Source organism: Corvus brachyrhynchos, unplaced genomic scaffold (assembly GCF_000691975.1).
Source record: "Corvus brachyrhynchos isolate BGI_N302 unplaced genomic scaffold, ASM69197v1 scaffold363, whole genome shotgun sequence".
Classification (NCBI taxonomy): Eukaryota; Metazoa; Chordata; class Aves; order Passeriformes; family Corvidae; genus Corvus; species Corvus brachyrhynchos.
In genome coordinates this window covers 1,681,144-1,698,610 of record NW_008237404.1, presented here as the reverse complement: position 1 = coordinate 1,698,610, position 17,467 = coordinate 1,681,144, and the positions used below count along the sequence as shown (strand labels likewise).

At 36.8% G+C, this 17,467-nt stretch overlaps 2 protein-coding genes across 2 annotated transcripts in view; both read right to left on the bottom strand.

The window, feature by feature from the left end:
• The window catches only part of EEF1AKMT1 (eukaryotic translation elongation factor 1 alpha lysine methyltransferase 1), a 169,224-nt gene that overhangs the window by 23,490 nt on the left and 128,267 nt on the right, over positions 1-17,467 (bottom strand). The gene's annotated exons all lie outside the window — the stretch shown is intronic.
• XPO4 (exportin 4) overlaps positions 1-17,467 on the bottom strand; it is a 53,190-nt gene that overhangs the window by 1,906 nt on the left and 33,817 nt on the right. The window contains exons 10-21 of the mRNA XM_008630988.2: positions 15,604-15,746; positions 15,340-15,485; positions 13,857-14,034; positions 12,226-12,385; positions 10,380-10,549; positions 9,246-9,420; positions 7,856-8,149; positions 6,761-6,941; positions 5,144-5,262; positions 4,131-4,261; positions 3,236-3,353; positions 1,882-1,974 (exon numbers count right to left, since the gene is read on the bottom strand). Of these exons, the coding sequence (XP_008629210.1) occupies positions 1,882-1,974; positions 3,236-3,353; positions 4,131-4,261; positions 5,144-5,262; positions 6,761-6,941; positions 7,856-8,149; positions 9,246-9,420; positions 10,380-10,549; positions 12,226-12,385; positions 13,857-14,034; positions 15,340-15,485; positions 15,604-15,746 (1,908 nt within the window). The remainder of the gene's footprint in view (positions 1-1,881; positions 1,975-3,235; positions 3,354-4,130; positions 4,262-5,143; positions 5,263-6,760; positions 6,942-7,855; positions 8,150-9,245; positions 9,421-10,379; positions 10,550-12,225; positions 12,386-13,856; positions 14,035-15,339; positions 15,486-15,603; positions 15,747-17,467) is intronic.

Here is a 17,467-nt window from a genome sequence, read left to right as displayed (position 1 = left end):
GACTGAGTCATCTCTAAGCAACCTGAGGAAGTTTCCAGATCAGACTTACAAGAGATTATCTCCCTGACATTTGCTCAAATACCAGATGGGCTACCCAGGGGTGTGACTTTGCATCTGCTATTCACAGCTAGTAAGAGCTGGTCAGGGATGTGGTAATTAATGCCAACCTTTCAGCTATCATTAAATAGTGGAGTTAAGGATACTCAGGAAAGCAAGGAAAGAGGACAGGCAAGTAAGAACCTGGACATCATGAGAGCAGATGTCACCTTATTCAAGACAGGTGGGTGGGATCCTGTGGGAGTGAGCTCTGAAGACAAAAAGAGCTCAAGAAAGCTGACAGGCCTTTAAGGACAACCTCGTCCAAGCACAAGAATGGTCCGTCCAGATACTGAAGAAAACAATAAGGACACAGATTCAGCTAAGCAGGGACTTAATGACTAAACTCCAGCCCAAGGGCAGCACATGCAGGAAATAGAAGCAGGAACAGCTAGAAAGGAGGAAAGAAGAAACATTGTCTGGACAAAAACAATGACAGAAAAATGAACTTCAGCTAAAGTTGAATTTAGCAAAGGACATCAAAGACAAAAAAAGCAGCTTTTACCAGTACTTTAAAAGAAGGAACAGGGAAAATATGGGTTCTACTGCTGAATGGAATAGAAGATTTAATGATCATAGACGAGAGGTAAGACTGAAATAATCAATGCTTTCTTTTGCCTTGGTCTTTACTGACAGGTTTTTCCAGACCTTTGTGACTAGAGACAGGGTTCAAGAAAGAGAGGAATTATGCATAGTAAAGAGGATCAACCCATGTATCTCTTGAGAAATCTTGATGCATGCAAGCTCATGAGATCTGACAGAATCTATCCAAGGGTTCAGAAAGCTGGTTCATGTCATTCATTACTGGCTGCTCTCTATCATCTTTGAATGACTAAGAAAATCATGAAGCAAGTACTCTTGGAAATTATTTCTGGGCAGGTGAAAGTCACAGAACCCAAGGGAATGGCCTGAAGTTGTCAGGGAAAGTTTATATTGGGTATTAGGAAAAGGTTCTTCACCCAGAGGGTGGTTGGGCACTGGAACAGGCTCCCCAGGGAAGTGGTAACAGCACCAGCCTGACAGAGTTCAAGAAGTGTTCAGACAATGTTCTCAGGCACATGGTGTGATTCTTGGGGATGGTCCTGTGCAGGGCCAGGAGTTGGACTTGATGATACTCACAGGTCCCTTCTAATTCAGCATATTCTGTGATTCTGAGAACAGACAGTGTGGATTTACCCAGGGGAAATCATGCTTTACCAACCTGCCTTCTTTGACAAAATGACTACATCTATGGCTAAGACGAGTGCAGTGGATGCCTAAGGTGAGCCTTTCGCAGTTGTGTACTGCACCCTTGCAACCAAGCTGGGATTTTATTGTCTAAATGGGTAAAAACACATGTGTAAAAACACACCTGTACCATCAGCCTATAAAGGATTGAGGTTAATGGCTCATATTCCACCTGGAAGCTGGTTCCAAGTGGCACTGAGAGCTCTCATCTGGACCTTGTCCTGTTAAATATTTTAGTCAATGACCTGGAGGGGGAGGGAAAATACACTCTTCTCAAGTCTGGGGATGAAACCAAACTGGGGAGTGCAGCCAGTGCATTCAAGGCCAGGACTGACATTTAGAGACACTTACTCAGGCTGGTGCAATGAGCTGACAGGAAAGTCACGAAACTCAAAAAGGACAAATGCAAAGACCTGCAGCTGAAACAGGCAGACCTCCTGAGGGTCCCTCCTTCCAACCCAAATGATTCCATGATCCCAAATGATTACCAGGGACACAAGAAATAACCACTCTCCTTTAACAAATGACTTCTTTTCAGGGTGTGTCTGAATGCCATACCTGATGCAAACACACTAACGTGTAGAATGCTTCACCTGCTGCCGTTGTCATTTCTGTATTGTGCTTCTGAAGTACCAGCATATCAAAAACCATCTGAAATTGCAAAACAGAAGTAGTTGTGTAAGTGTAAACTTAACTTTCTACTTCACCAGCATTTGTTGCTGAAGCTCATCTTCACTTCTGATAATAACAATGAACATGTATTACAAACATCCAAGGTTGCTGTTTGCTTTGTTGCCCCCTTTTTTTATTTTTGAATTTAGGTGCCAGTAATGTAGAGGCCAAGTTCTTTTAGAAGTTGAGTCTTGGCTTAACAGCATAAATTCACATCTCAGAGCACTGGAACCTCTTGTTGATTTTTATCAACTGTTCTTCAGAGAAACATGACATCACTTATATTTTTCTCCAAAAGCTGCAGATATGTCAGAGAAATAATGAAAAAAGCCTTTGCTCTTTCAGAATAAAATATGGAACTTTTCCTCAAGTTTTGGAGACTCCTATAGCTCACAGAAAGTCAACCCGGGAACAGATTAGTAAAGAGTAATATTGTAATATTAAGTGAAAATTTAGGATTAAGGAACAAAACTATGTTAACTTAGAAGACACATAAAGACAAAATTATTTAAGTTTCTCATTCTCTCAGCTTGTCTGATGGAAGCTTTTAATGAGCAATCCTCAGAAGTCCCCATGTCAGTTTGGTAAGAAAAGTTGTCTTAGGTAAAACTGAAGTCTATACAAAATCAGAAGATAAGTACACAAATTCTGCAATTACTTTGTTGCCAGTTAGTAGGAACCTGGTTGCTACCAGGTCACTTCAAAATTTATTAAAGTGGATAGTCCTAAAAGGAAAGTACCGAATGCGATATTGAATTAAGAAAACACGTAGTTCATTAGATACATTGAATAAATGACAGCATTTCCTTTCTAGTTCCCAGCTATGATCTTTTTCATGCCTTTCCTTTTAGCACTCTACCCAGCCTCCAGTTCACAGAATCCTGGAAGCTTTCTGTTCACAGCTTCCACAGTAACTGCTAGAAGTGTCAATCAGTTCAAAGCTCAAGTGCAGAGCATGGATATATAAATTGCATTCTGAGAGACTCAGGGCTTTTGTTTATTGGCAATAATGGAGTGGTTCCCTCTACATCTCCATCCTCTTTTGTACTCTAGTCCGATATCTTCAGTTCTTCATGCCCTTTTTCTTCTTACCCTTTTTTTTTTTTTTTTTTTTTTTTAGGTGACAGGCTGTTTCCTACTATATGTGTGATCCTGATTAATCTGGATATGATCACTGTTTGGCCTCTGGATGCTACCTTTATGCAAAAAAACAAAGTAACACAAAACGTAGATGCCTTACCTTAAGAAAGTGCCTCGTTGCTAGAAAAAGGGTTGAATCTGTTTCTTGTGCTTTTGCACACTGTTCTGCTAATGGTGTTACAGCCTCCAGACAGAGCTGGCAAACCTCTGAGCTCATTCTGATAATTGGTGTTAAAGAATTGAAGTCAGAGTTTAATTAAATTGTGGTCAAACCACCCAGCTGTGACACTAGAAAATATCTGAAATTCTTGTATGTTTCAAGGTTTCTTTTCACTACAAAGTTGCTAATTAAAAAAACACTAGAAAAAAGGGGGGAAAAAAGGTTCCAACTTCATTACCTTCTTTTATTAGCTACATGCCTTAAGGTAACATAACCCTCTCTGACATAACATTTTCAGAAAGAGTCCCTTATGGTCAAGCTCATCTGTTTCTGACACGTGCCACAGATTAGTAAAAATGGTACTCCCATTATGAGAGGGAGAGCCCATTGGCACCCTGACAGGAAATGCTCTGGAGCCAGCCCAGTAGAACAGCAGCAATGTTTTGTATTACCAGCTGAGAGACTAATTCAGGAATGGCTTTGGGATACCAGCTGAAGGCTTATGAAGTTACACACTCTGAAATGAAGTAATGGAGGAGGCAGGAATGGCTGCCAGAAAAAACTTACATGCTAAGCTACTTAAAGGCTGCGCCCAAGCACCACAAGTTAGAGGCAATTCAGCAAATGTTGGAATCTCAATGGACACTACAGCGAAACTCTCAATCCCCAGAGAGCAGAGCAAGAGTCAATTACTGATATATAATTATAGATGCAGATATTCATAGAAAGAGGAAAGAAAAAAAAACAAAGATAAAAAATTGTTATTTTTAACAGGTCCTTATAAAAGCAACTTAGTTTTTTTTTTTTAAACATTCCCAAGCTCTATAAAGGATACGATGACATCCCTAACTCCAGTGAGTACATTAGGCTCTTAAAGAGGTCCTCTGGAAGTTGTGGGATTTTCTCAGGGAATATCTCACATATGAAAGTGATTAATTTGTAATATTGATTACACAGGGATGGAAACTGTCAAAAGAAAAACATGATATTTTTAGATTCAATCACATAACTTTTCTGGCATAATTTTCAACGGTAGAAAGAGACAGGACTGATGCTTTGCACTAAAGAAAAATTAGAATGGCTACAGCTTTATATAAATACAAACACTGTGGTACAATAAAAGATGATTACTAAAGATAAACAGTTGATGGTGGCAGTCTGGTATCTGCTCTACACAAATTAAAGGAGTTTTACTTCAGATGTGCATAAATCTAGTCCTGTGGGGTAAAAGCCTTGCAATCCTTTGGAGCACAATTGAGGGGCTCCCATGGTACATTTTCAGTTTGATCTAAAATGGACACAGCCCTTGCACTCAGCAAGTGCTACCAGATGAGAAGCCATGTGAAGAGGGGACAGCTCAGACACCCTTCAGAAGTGTTCCCCGGGTTCAAAGGAAAACATGAACACAGTGCAACCCAATGAAATGCTGCTGCCCCATTGTTTCATATTTTACTATTCTACTGACAAGCTGCTGATGCCTACAATTGAAAGCCATCTGTATTGTGAAAATAAATAGTTACTTTTAACTAATATCACAGTTTATACTTCTTGTCACATTTCTGACACAATGAGAAAAAGGACTCCATAAGCCACATTTCAGGTTTGGCTGTTGATCTGCAACAGACTTGCTTTTAGAAGAACAGTTTTGTTTAGGATCTTCAGATATACATTTTCTCAGCTTACAGTATTTATTTTCAAAGAGTATCTAGAACTATGGAACAGTTGTTTACATTTAGGAAGTCTAGAAAATTCAAGTTATAGAGGTCGAATGCATATAGGAACAAATTCTGGGAATTCATTACTATAAAGCTTTCACATTCTAGCAGCTCTGTGTAAAAATATACTTACCTTCAGCAGATCTTGTGACATTAGAGGCAGAACTAAATTAACCCCATATAAGACCACATCTGCTGCTGATACAGATCTATTTGTAACTTGCCCAGGCTCATGTCCTCTAAATACTTCATCTGCAGGAAAGACAAAAAATATTTTGCATAAAAGGAAGATTAAACATATTGAAGTAACAGTCCCATTTCTTTATAATACAGACATTTTTAAAAATAGGACTAGTCCCCTCTCTCCAAAAAAACCATGAGGCACTGTATTAAAATAGAAATGTAGTGACTGGAGGCGGTCACTTCACTCTATATTTACATTCATTAGGACTAAGCATTTCATAATCACTTGTACCAGATGGCATGCTAAACCAGAACACTTCAGACACTGAGGGCTCCCTTCCATTACAGAACATTGCATTTGTTTCTAGTGATAGCTGCTTCATGCCTGCACACATAAACACATAGTGATTAAAATACTACTGCATTTTTATACTTTTTATATATATTATATATTTACATATGCTTTAATATCTTTTATAAAGAGAAAGAGAAAAAAATGGGAGAGTTAATACAGAAAATTCTGCAGTTTGGATGCTGCCAAGTTTTCTCCAGTTACAGGTTAAGGCCTATGTTTCCCATTAACTGGCAGTGACCTTACTTTTATAATTCCTGCATTGAGTCAGCAGCAGTACGTAGAAAACTTGCAATACATTTGATCTCTGGGCATTGCATCTAGGTTTTATTCACATTACTTCATTTCATGGTAAGTATTTTAGTGTTTTCCACACAACTAACATCCAGATCTCAAAGCAAATACTTTACATAACACTGGGTTGTCCATTCAAAGGACAAAGTCTAAATCTGGTTCTGTACTTGTGTTGTGCATGCATGATGAAAAAATAAAATGATGTACTGCATTTTGGAGTACAAGGCTCTCTCTTTCAAGATGTACCTCAGAAAAGCAATTAATATCAAAATATGCTTGGTATCAAACTGAATCTGCCTGGGTTGTTATCTGTGCAAAGTGTATAGAACATTGTGAGATATGAACGATGCAAATGTTTGGCTTATTCAAAAGCAATGCACCACAGCTAACTGCCAGAACATACAACTGCAATTTTACGTGGCAAATACATGTAAGAAAGTAACAGGCTGGGATACAAGAAGGAACCCTTAACTACACCCAGAAATCATAAAGCATGTTCTGTGAAAGAGGAATACAGAAAACCCTCACATGGTGGAATTTTAATGAGCTCAACATTTCACAAAAGTTCAATCCCGTACTAAGAAGACGATCCATCTGCTTTCTAGCACTACTTTACTACTCCAACTTCTCTACCTGCTTTTTGTTATAAAACTGCTGGTACAACATGTTCAGACTCGCAACATTCAGATTTCAAGCTGTTTTATACAACCCCAATTTATTTTATAACAGCAGTAGTAATTTCAGATGTTAGAATATTGTGAAAAGTCCTTCCATTGCTACTTTAAATAGCAATTTTCATATCCGGATCTAGTCAAGCCTAAACTTCAGCTTTTCCTTTATATGGACTGAACACAAGCCCCAAAATGGTTCTTACAGTTTAGAAAACAACTTGTGGTTCATCAATCACCAATTCCTTAATACCTGTATCACTGAAATCTATGAATTCTTTTGATAGAAGATTAGTGAGAAGCTCCATAATAAGAAGGAGATCCTGGTACTGGTCTTCTTCTGCTGTAACATCTATCCGTTGTCGACCTAGATTATTCTTGGAATACACCTGGAGCAGAGTTAGGCAGGCCTCATACAAGTTCATGGCTTTGGCCTATAAAACAATGTTACATAATAAGAAAACTTCCATATGCTAAAAGTGACACACTTTGTTCTAAGATGGCATTACTTGGTAGACAATACATCAAGATTTTAATTTCAGTATATGACCACTTTTGTACCAACTGTAAACAAAATCATCAAGGAAACCGCCACCTGAGACTATAAGAACACTTACAGCCATATATGGATGTGCTACTGATTGAAAGAGCAAAACATTACTTTTCTTGATTCCTCAGTCTTAACAAAAATCCCAACAAGAGTGGCTTGGAACAGACTGACACATCGCACTAATCTCACAAACTAGATTACCAACAAAATCCCCTGGGGACACACTTTAGTTATAGAAGTTTGGAGCCACAATATGCTGTTTGTACATACCCAGTTTGGAATAGGCAGGAACTCTTCCAGACGCAAAAACATAATTAGCCAACAGTGCAAAGATCTAAGTGCACTGCACAAACTCAACATTTTAACTGTTAACTTCTTGGGATCTATTAATGCCTTGTCGAGGACCAAGGCAGTGTCTCTATGGTATGCATTTGCCACATAAAACAGTGCTGCAATTCTCCTAGACTAGACTTCTGAGAAGTTTAATATTGTTATAAAAAAATACTCAACATTGTCTGTCCTCTTCTGCCACCCATAGAGTCAGACTAGTGATGAATTGCGGATAAATTTATTGGTAAAAAAACCCTAGTCTAAATGTCTTGCTTTTAATCTTTGCAAGTGTATGTTTTACAACAAAGGAATTCCTTAACAGATGTGTCCATATAGTCTTTCTTTCTCTCTATAAAAATCACTACTTTTTTTTTTTTTTTTAAGGAATAGCACTGTATACACACTTACACACATGCATGTGCACACACACATACTCTGCCCCCTCCTTCCCCTTATGGATGTATTTACCTCTCCAAGATAGCAAATTTGTTTATGTGCAACTTCAACAAAGACTTCTATTATGAGATTGACAGTCTCTGGTGTGTTTTTGTATACTTCCATTAATCCAATGCAATTATTAAGGAAGTCCATTAGGAAATTGAAGAGAATTGCTACATTATCAATCTGGGTAGCCTCAGCAATGCCACAGAGTGCTTCTAAAGTAGCTGTGATTTCCTGTTTCACTTCCTCCTCTTGACAGATCTGCTGAAAGTTTTCTTGGTTTATCACATTCAAGAATCGCTGCTGAAGTGGCTGAAGAACCTTGACATTTTTCAGAAAAGTCACATTAAGATAAGCATACTATTATATGAGATGTGAGATTTAAATAATTTAGCAAATTCATTGCTTTTGGCATGGCAGTACAAGAATCAATCACTTCCACTTTCCAATGACTCAGTTATGTTATCTGTCACATTAATGTAAGCAGAAGTGGTAGCAATTAGTGCTTCTCATTGTCCATCATGGTCTGCAGGCAGGTGTCAAAATGAGCACCTCCATAAATATTTTAGGTAATTTTGTAGTGTTTAAACAAATAACAATGACTTTCTCTGGTTCAAAGCATTTCATTCCCTTCAAATGCAGCATTAGGGGAAAAAAATTGTTACGGCTCATTAATGAAACCACTAAGATTAATGCCCACAGTTATCTTTGCCACATTATGATTCTCAATAGTGAAATCACTTCTCATCATTTGTATTTGGAAACAACTTAGAAACTTCCATAAAAATAGTTAAATGTTTTTTCCCAATTACTTCTAGTACATTACAGTCTTACCTTAAATCACTAGTTTCGTAGCTCTGCCAATAAAAGCAAGTTTTTCTCAGAAGGTCAATGCTTTACAAAGTTATGCGGTGCTTCCTGATACCATTTCAGCTACTTTCTAGCATCAACCTTTCTGGTGTTAAATATTTGATCTTTAATGGAGCCAGGGCATAAAGAGCTGGTCAAGATTCTTCACTATGTTCCACATTAGCTTTTCAATTACTGTCATTATGATTAAGTGATAACAGAATAATTCATAACACCATAAAATTAAAATGAAAGGAAGAAATGTCCTGGTACAAGGGAAATTTCTAATGTCCTATTATAGTCTCTTTCAAACATATTGCTCTACTGTCTGCTTCACAAATCCTCCAATTAATTATTAGTGGTTTCTCTTTAGGTTGAGATATTCTAGATACAATTTAGATACAATAGATACAAGTATTGATCAAAGAGATAATAATTTAAAAAATCATCAGTATTAAATATCAAAATATATTATACAAATTGATTTTGTGTCACCATAAAATTCCCTAAACTAACTTGTTGTACTGCTTGCTTATATGGAGGTAATAGAAGTATCAAAATAGCTTACCTCTGTCCAGTATTGTTGCTTTGTTTCTGTATCCATATGAGCAAAACCTCCTAGAACTAAAGCTTTCATTAGCGTTCTCTGCACAGAACTAGACAAATAGTGAAGAGGAGGGCTTCGCCTTGCAAACTGTTTAGCTAAATTCCACCAGTTTTCACACTGAATAACTAAGTTTGCCCTAAAAAAGAGGGAAAAAAATTTCATTAAAGACTTCACAAAATTGTATGAACAGAGCACATCATGTTTTCTAGCAGTTGCCAGAAGTTTTTTGTTGCTATTTTTAAAAAAATTCCTTTATTCTGAGGCCAAATTGCCTTTTGATTTTCATCTTACTAATGCCTCAGCTTTCAGATTTCTATCTCAGATACTCTGAAAATAGATCAATTCATACAGGAGAAAAGCAGGGAAGTGCTTTAGTTTTACACACATACACACACAGAGTTAATGGACATACTGCATGGATTAAAAGCTTAGTCTCATTACATCATAATAAAATAAGCAATTTATTCTAAAACTAGCTCCTGTGGGGTTTAATTTTTTTTTAAAAGAAAAATCCTCAAACATTTTAAATCCTCATACTTCAGAGCAGTCTTTCAGTAGACTGTGAATGCATGATTGCATGTATAATTGCAGGTCAGTTGACAGAAATAAAGCATTCAAGAACTTCCTGCTTCACAGTTTGCAATACCAAAGAAAACTTTGAAATTTGTCTGAATCCACAAAATCCTGTATTTAAAAAAAAGAAATTTAGGTTTACAAAACATATTTCATACTGGCTTAGCCAGCACCTGAACTCCTAATCAACAAAATTAACAGCAACACAAAAATCCTTGCAATAAGAGTGGAGACCAGGACAGTTTTCCTTTCTCACTGTTTAAGAGTGAGGCACAAAAGTAAGAGAAGGAGAGTGCACTTCTAAACAGTAATAAAAATTAGGTGATGTTTTGTCAAATACAGGTCTCACTCCTCAGCTTATCAGACAAGTTTGTGGTGTTTTTTTCAGTTACAGTATGTTACTAATGTAATTTGACTTACAGAGACATGAATATGAAGTGCCCTATATCTGGATTACTGTGGCCAAAAAACTTTAAAGGAAGCAAAAGAAACTTTTTGACTTCCAGAGGTATAGCAACTTACCGCTCTCTCCTTTCCACTAATGTTACTAGCAGTTGTACAGTATCATTTGCAAGGTCCTGCTCTGAACTCCACACTGCCAGGTTACTGATCACTTTTTCTAAAAGGTAACCCACAATCCACTGGGAACCCTCTGTATCAGCACCAAATGCTGTACTAAATGGCAGACTTATCTATAAGAAAAGCATTAAAATGAGTGAGTTTTACAGAAGCCAGAACCCCAAAGTGTATGGCAATCATTGTCAGCAAATTCTTTTCAGGCTGTCACTTCTTTCCTACTTAAATTACACAAATGTTACATAGACAAAGGCAAAGAATATCTGTAACAGAAAAATCTTTGCCAAATTTATCTTGCGATTTTAAGGACAACACCTAAAACAAAGCAAAGTTTCAACCTCATTACAAAATCAGGTTTGAGTATGCCTAGCTTTTAAGGCCAATGAAAGTTCAAAAGCTTTAATAATTAAAAGAAAGATCCCAAAATCACCTCCCAAAAGTGTTTCCATGAATTTAAGACATAAATCCTCAAAATTCAGTGGTAAAAATTATTAGAAATAAACCTAGTTCTTGATCTAAATAGAAACTTGTAAAAATTAATTTTCACCTCAATTTTTCTAAATGTGCTTTCTGCAGGTGGTTTCTTCAATCTACATATCTTTTAGGAAAGATGTCACACTCTGGTCCTGGCACATTAAAATATGCTTCCTTGAAATTGCCTGTTCTCCTATCTTTAAAGGAAGTTTCTCAAGAGTGAAATCCAAAGACTTTGTAGTAACTGTGCAGGGGCTTCCTGTCAGCACACCACTAACGATTGTACCTTTAAGGACTCATGATACATACATGACTGAGGTTTAAAGGTAAATAAATAAGGTTTAAACCTAAAAATAAGGTTTAAATAGAGGTTTCAATCACTTTCACATGCCAACACAAACAAAATGTGTGCATTTCCTAGACACTCTGTTTTGTTTCTTTACACTGTTTTTCACGTGGATCTCCTTCTAACATGATCTCCAATTCTTGCCCAACTGGTACCTTTACAAATTCTTAGCTGTGCTGTATGTATGAGCCGAATAACATGACTTCAAGTATTTACAAGTCTATGTGATACCTATTGCTGTTAAGGAGAGGCCTCCTGAAGCGTTAGTATGCTTAGTTGCTTCAATAGTGGAAATAAAGGGGAGGAGGAGGAGACTTCCCAAAAATTAGAGCCAACAGGACCTCCTCAGGATGGGAGGATGGGTGGCCTCTGTGAGCTAGCTGGATTACAGTTAGTTCGATAAGCAAAATCAGGATCAAATTCTAATCACGATTAGTGCTGTCCAAGCACAGTGAGAAGTTGCCCTTTACAAAGAACGCACCGTTGAAATAATGATATATACAATGAGAATGAGGAGAGAAAGTAGCATGACATTAGCTAATGTATACTACCTTGTGGTGGTGTTAAATATCTAACTCAGAATCACAATCAAGAGCAATCACAGTATTAGAGATGAAATGTAAAATCTGATGGACAGTCACAATTTATAACATCACTGCAGTCAGTGAGTTTCACTCACTACACAGCCTAGGAGCACTGTGTTATTCTGATATGGCAATGGCTATCCAAAAAAAAAAAAAAAATCACATTTACAGCAAAATGTGCAAGAAGAGTCCCCTAACAACTTGTATTTCTAATTAGCAAATGGAAGAAAACATCAATTTTCAAACAAATTCCAAAACGAATCACAACCCATTTAACATTAAAAATACTTTAGCACTGCACTTTTAAATAGCTACACTGACATCTACATTCACAAGACAATATTATTGCTAATACTCACAAATAAATTCATAAAAGTTATATCCTTACCTGATCATACAACTTTTCATCTACTAGGAGGTAAGTCTTTGCCCAGCGCTTGAGAAACCATACAATATCTTTGCCCATCTGGGGGCTCAGGAGGTGCGTGAGATTTGCCCTTATTGCTCTAGATTCTACTTCTGACACTCTTAAAATAGCAGATAACAACCTGCAGATTTAAAATACAATGAGGATGCTGAGCGTGGTTTTTGGAGAAGCAATGCAACTACCAAAACCACTTTCATTTTTCACAAAATATGACAGAAGGATAATACAAAGCACTTCAACTTTAATCAAGTAAAAACACCTGAATTTATTGTTTTTGAAATGTGAGGCAAGGGGGAGAGAGAGAGAGAATAGACCGGCAAATATCATCCAAAAAGTAAGAATTATGCTTTAAAAGACAAGATTTAAAAGTAATTTTGACATCAAAATTACTGCAACAAAGAATCTTCACAAACATTGTGACAAATGGACTACTTGGGAGTGCCTGAAAAGCTGTTTCGAAAAACCGCTTTTCCCTTCCTTGCACCATGAAGTTTAGTGACCAAACGGGTTCTAATTGTGCAGCGCTTGCAGTGTGACACATACTAAAAAGCAAATACAGAAATGACCAGTTGCTTTGCTCTTGTTCATTACTGCAGGGAAATAGTCTGAAGTAGTAAATCACCAGGTGACTGCATTAATACAATCAGTCCATAAAACGACTTTAAATACTAGCTTTGGTATTAAATACTAGTATGTCAAATTTTGTAAGAATGTGATTGTACACAAGAAATTTAGGAGTTGACAGTGGCCTATTTCTTGAAGAACTCTGAACTATTTCAGAGGTATTGCCAAAGGGCCTCAAATCTCTCCTTATTTAGATCTGGTTTTTTTTCCTACCACCACTGAGACACTGCATCAAGAAATGCTGTTTGGTGGCTATTTCTTGAAGTGGACAATAGTATAAGTGAGCAATATTCAAGCTTCTGAACACTAGACACCCCTCATTGCTAATGAAGATCTGCTTTTTCTACCTTCTTCACAGAAAAAAAACATTTAAAGAACACAACAATTTATCTTGTGTGAAGCCTCTTCTGTGTCAACTAAGAGTGGAATGCAATCTTCTGAAGTGTGAGGATTCAAACTGAGGAGTCCATTGTGAGCATCAGCCTTCTTGCAAAAAGAGAAGGGAAATCTCTCCTGCTTCTTTTATAGGCTGACAGTGATGTGTGTACATAACTGACAACAATTCCTCATGCCCTGAGGATCAATTTTGCTGCTACTGCCAAGCTTGGGCAGTAACTCATGTTCAAAGTAGAGAAGTTCACTGATGTTCTGGAAAGCATTTGCTAAAGCTGTATGTATTATCTAAAGATTTTGAACTGCCAACTTTTTTTTACTTAAGTAGTTTTAAGGATTTTCTGTAATAGATCAAAGATAGGTTTTCAGTAGAAATATAAAAAACCATTTCTGTTTATTTCCTTTGGCTCATTACCTCTGTTAAGACTATTAGGTCAATCCTTCCTTTTTCAAATGTTCGGTGTTTACATATTGCTTACTTTTCACATTCACAGAAGTCTACTCACATTCTAGGTTTGTTTTTTTATCTCTAAAAAAGCATTTAACACACTTAATAGTACAAGATGCATCCTTACCTAATTACAGAATCAGTTCTGTTGTACCCTGGGATGGAAGAGGCCTTTTCTCCTGGAGATCCCAGTATCTGAAGTGTGGTATTGATGTCAACCTCGGCTGAATGTTTAATGGAATATTCCATGACTTCTGGAGGTATTAGCGGAGTCTCTCCCTGAGTATCATTAGCCAAGAGGTAGCCTTACATTAAAAAAGAAAGAGTGATCACAACTTTCTACCCTAGGTTAACTTATGGCTTTCTGATTATAGAATCCATAGGCTTAACTGCAGACATCACACCAGAATCAAATGTTTATACAGACCCTGACTAACACTGCTTAAATGCATACAAATTAACTTTAGAATCCTTAAAGCCATTCAGTAGGGAAGAAACCTGAAGTGACAAGAAACCAAGACTGGAAAAAGAAACCACCAATTTAAAAACAGATAAAAAGAGACAAGATTTGCATCATGTAAAAGTGCTACAGTCAATTCATCTACTTGGGAGAGGGACAAAACATTTCGTTGTCATTTTTTTCTTCTTCTGCTATGTGGTAAAAAAGCCTTGATTTTACAGCTTCCCCACAGAGTCCATATCATTTGGGACTTCTGTTTCGCTAACATTCCAAATCTGTCAGAGTCTTTCAGGCCTCAAGTCCATGTGCTGTAACACAGTTTTCCTCGCCTAGCAACTGCAGATCAGGTGAAGCATGTGTTTTCATAAAATACTCTGGGCTCTAGATAATATTGATTCCAGCTTTAGTTGTAGTCTTCAATATCTGAGCTCATAACCATCTGTGAGCTACAAACTCCATCTCACAGTGTTACAAAAATATTATAATCACATTCATGTCAACATCTGAGAGCAACTAAAACATCAGATCTTCAAAAAAGTACCACAAAATATTTCATGTATTATACATTTCTCCTAGCAAAGTACAGACCATCTTTAATTGTTATTATGTTTGCCAACTTAAAATAAAATATTTCCATCTAAAAATCAAGCCCAAAAAGGTTCTAAATTCAAGTTCCCTGAAACATAACAAAATGGCAGGTCATAGATCATCAGCACTGAGAAATTCTAGAACTTACTTGATTATCTGTCACCACTGAGTACCACCATTACCCTGATCTCATGTTGGTTCCCTTACAAAGCCATGTGCACCCACACAACACCACTGATACCATGAACGGACTAATTTCTTGAATAGGTTGACTGATAACACAACTCAAAAAAACTGTAACAAAATTAGTTGCAGGAGTTTCCAACGGACATTGATGAAACCTTTACATGAGGTAATCATTAGAGATAGTATTCCTGTTACACAAAGCAGATGATAGAAAGACAAGGACTTTGCAAGTCCTGTATGTAAGATGAAATCATCGTAAGGGATAAAATGTATAGTCAATCAAGAGTAGTTGATATACAGGGATTTTTTTTTTCCTGAGGTGTTCCAGCTGCAGTAAGACTACTGGAATAAGTACTATTTAAAGCTGTTCACTAACCTGTAACTAAAATAAGCCAATGAATATCCTCATACAGGTCATCAAGCACTTTATTGTCAATTGAACCTGATGCTGGTGAGGCAAGTAACTGCTGCTGATGTCTTTGCAACTGTCCATGGAGCCTTGTCACTCGGTCTTCTAACAAACTGTGGACAAATAACAAGAAAGTAGCTTCAATGTTTTTAAACTGTTTTGGCAAATTCAGGCTTTTCCTATGGGACAGCTTTATTGATTTGCATTCGTGACTACTTTCTTTGTACTTACCTTGTGAGAAGAGGTATGCAGTGCTCTGCAGCAATCCTCCCCAGCATGCCCACACTGGCCAACTGGTCACAGAACTGGTCTCTATCATCTTCCTGCAGCTCACTTATTTCTTCTTCTTCCCGAGAGGCCACACCATTGGCAGTCTTTGGTTATTTCAACAAAATTAGAAGCAACCAGTTAGGGTCATACTTGTTAAATTCATTATCACCACAATTTTCTGCAAGGTAATTTGCATATATGAACAACAGACTTGTACTAAATTAGACACAGAAGAGTTAAACAGAGTCAACATGGGTTCATACTGTTTTAAAATCAGTATTTCACAAACTCATTAGCAAAATGCCACATTCAGTTCATTTGCTACCATTTCAGTAGTTCTCAGTTGTCTGAGATCTTACATTAATCACATAATAGGCAGTATTTTTCATGATGAAATGAATGTTAGCCCTTTCATTAAAGATTTTCCCGAACCTACTGTTTGAGGGGACACAGTAGTTTAAAAAGTACCACTAAATTTTAAAAAAAGTACCTTAAAAGTAAATGCCATAATCTCAGTAAATAGCAGACTAATAATCCTGATGATCTCAGTTTTATTTCTTGCTGATGCAGGAGTTGCACTGTTCAATTTCTCAAAACTTATCTTGGTTGCATTATAAAATTATTTAAATTATAATCAGACCTTATTCCTTGAAGAGATGAACCATGATATGCAGAAACCAAGTATAAATACTAAAAATGTTTCTTATCTCTTAAATAATCATAAAATTTATGCAAGTAACAAAGTAAAATAGAAGAGGCGGAGAAAGCTATCAGTCTGCTTTGTTTCTATAGAGGCCCTGGAAAACTGAATCCACACACAACTCCTTATGCAAACTGCTTTTAACCCATCTTTTCTTTATGCAACCCAGCAAATCATTCTCTTTTGTCAACTTCAAAGTTGCAGCTGTTTACTGAAGGGTGAGCCTCTGCTCTCAAAGCAGAGACTGAAAGTTCCTGTTACCGCTTTGATATTGAACAAGAAGCATTCTAAAATGCCAGCTGTGGCTTTTAAAGGTTACCCATGGGATAAATGACTTATCTCACAGAATGACATGAATTAACCTGTGTATACAAGTTATGTCAAGACCGCCTGATATGAATTCAAAGTTCTCTTGTGAAATACTTCTCTCAGTTTTGGCACTGTTATTACCATCTGTTACATATTGAGATAGCAGAATTACATTTTACACAGCTCTTTTCAGAATGAGGTACCTCTGAGATCTTTGCACAGCATCAAATTAAAGAGAGATTTTATACAGTTATTGAATTGAATCTATGCAATAACTAATTCATCCAACATTTACATCCAACTTTCTGCATAAGAATCTGTTTTAGTAAGATCCAGATTCCTGGCAAATGGACTAATCACCTTTCTTTCTCAATGGCTCAAGAGATACTTGATTTACTTTTAAGTTTTCTCTAGATAGTCAACTGTTCAAAAGCTCAACTGGGAATTTATTTTATCCAAAATGACTACATGATATTCCAAGTTTCTTCTACTTTGAGCATAGTCACTCTACATTTTTTCAGGTATTTATGCACGTCAATTATACTTTGAAGATAGTGCATGGGAGGCAACAATTATAAAAAGGGCCCCCAATTTCACTGAGGATTTTAACTAGAACTCTAATCCAGAAGGAAGGTCAAAAGTTTAGTCACTATTTGTGGAAAGAACAAGATACACATCGATTTGAGTTACAAATTTACTTATTTTCTTTTTTTTAAGCGATTTCCAACTTTGCATTCCTTTAGTTCCTCTCCAGAATGAGAGAAACAGACTGGGAAATCACAAATGAGTAACAAGTTCAGCATTTTTTTTATTTCC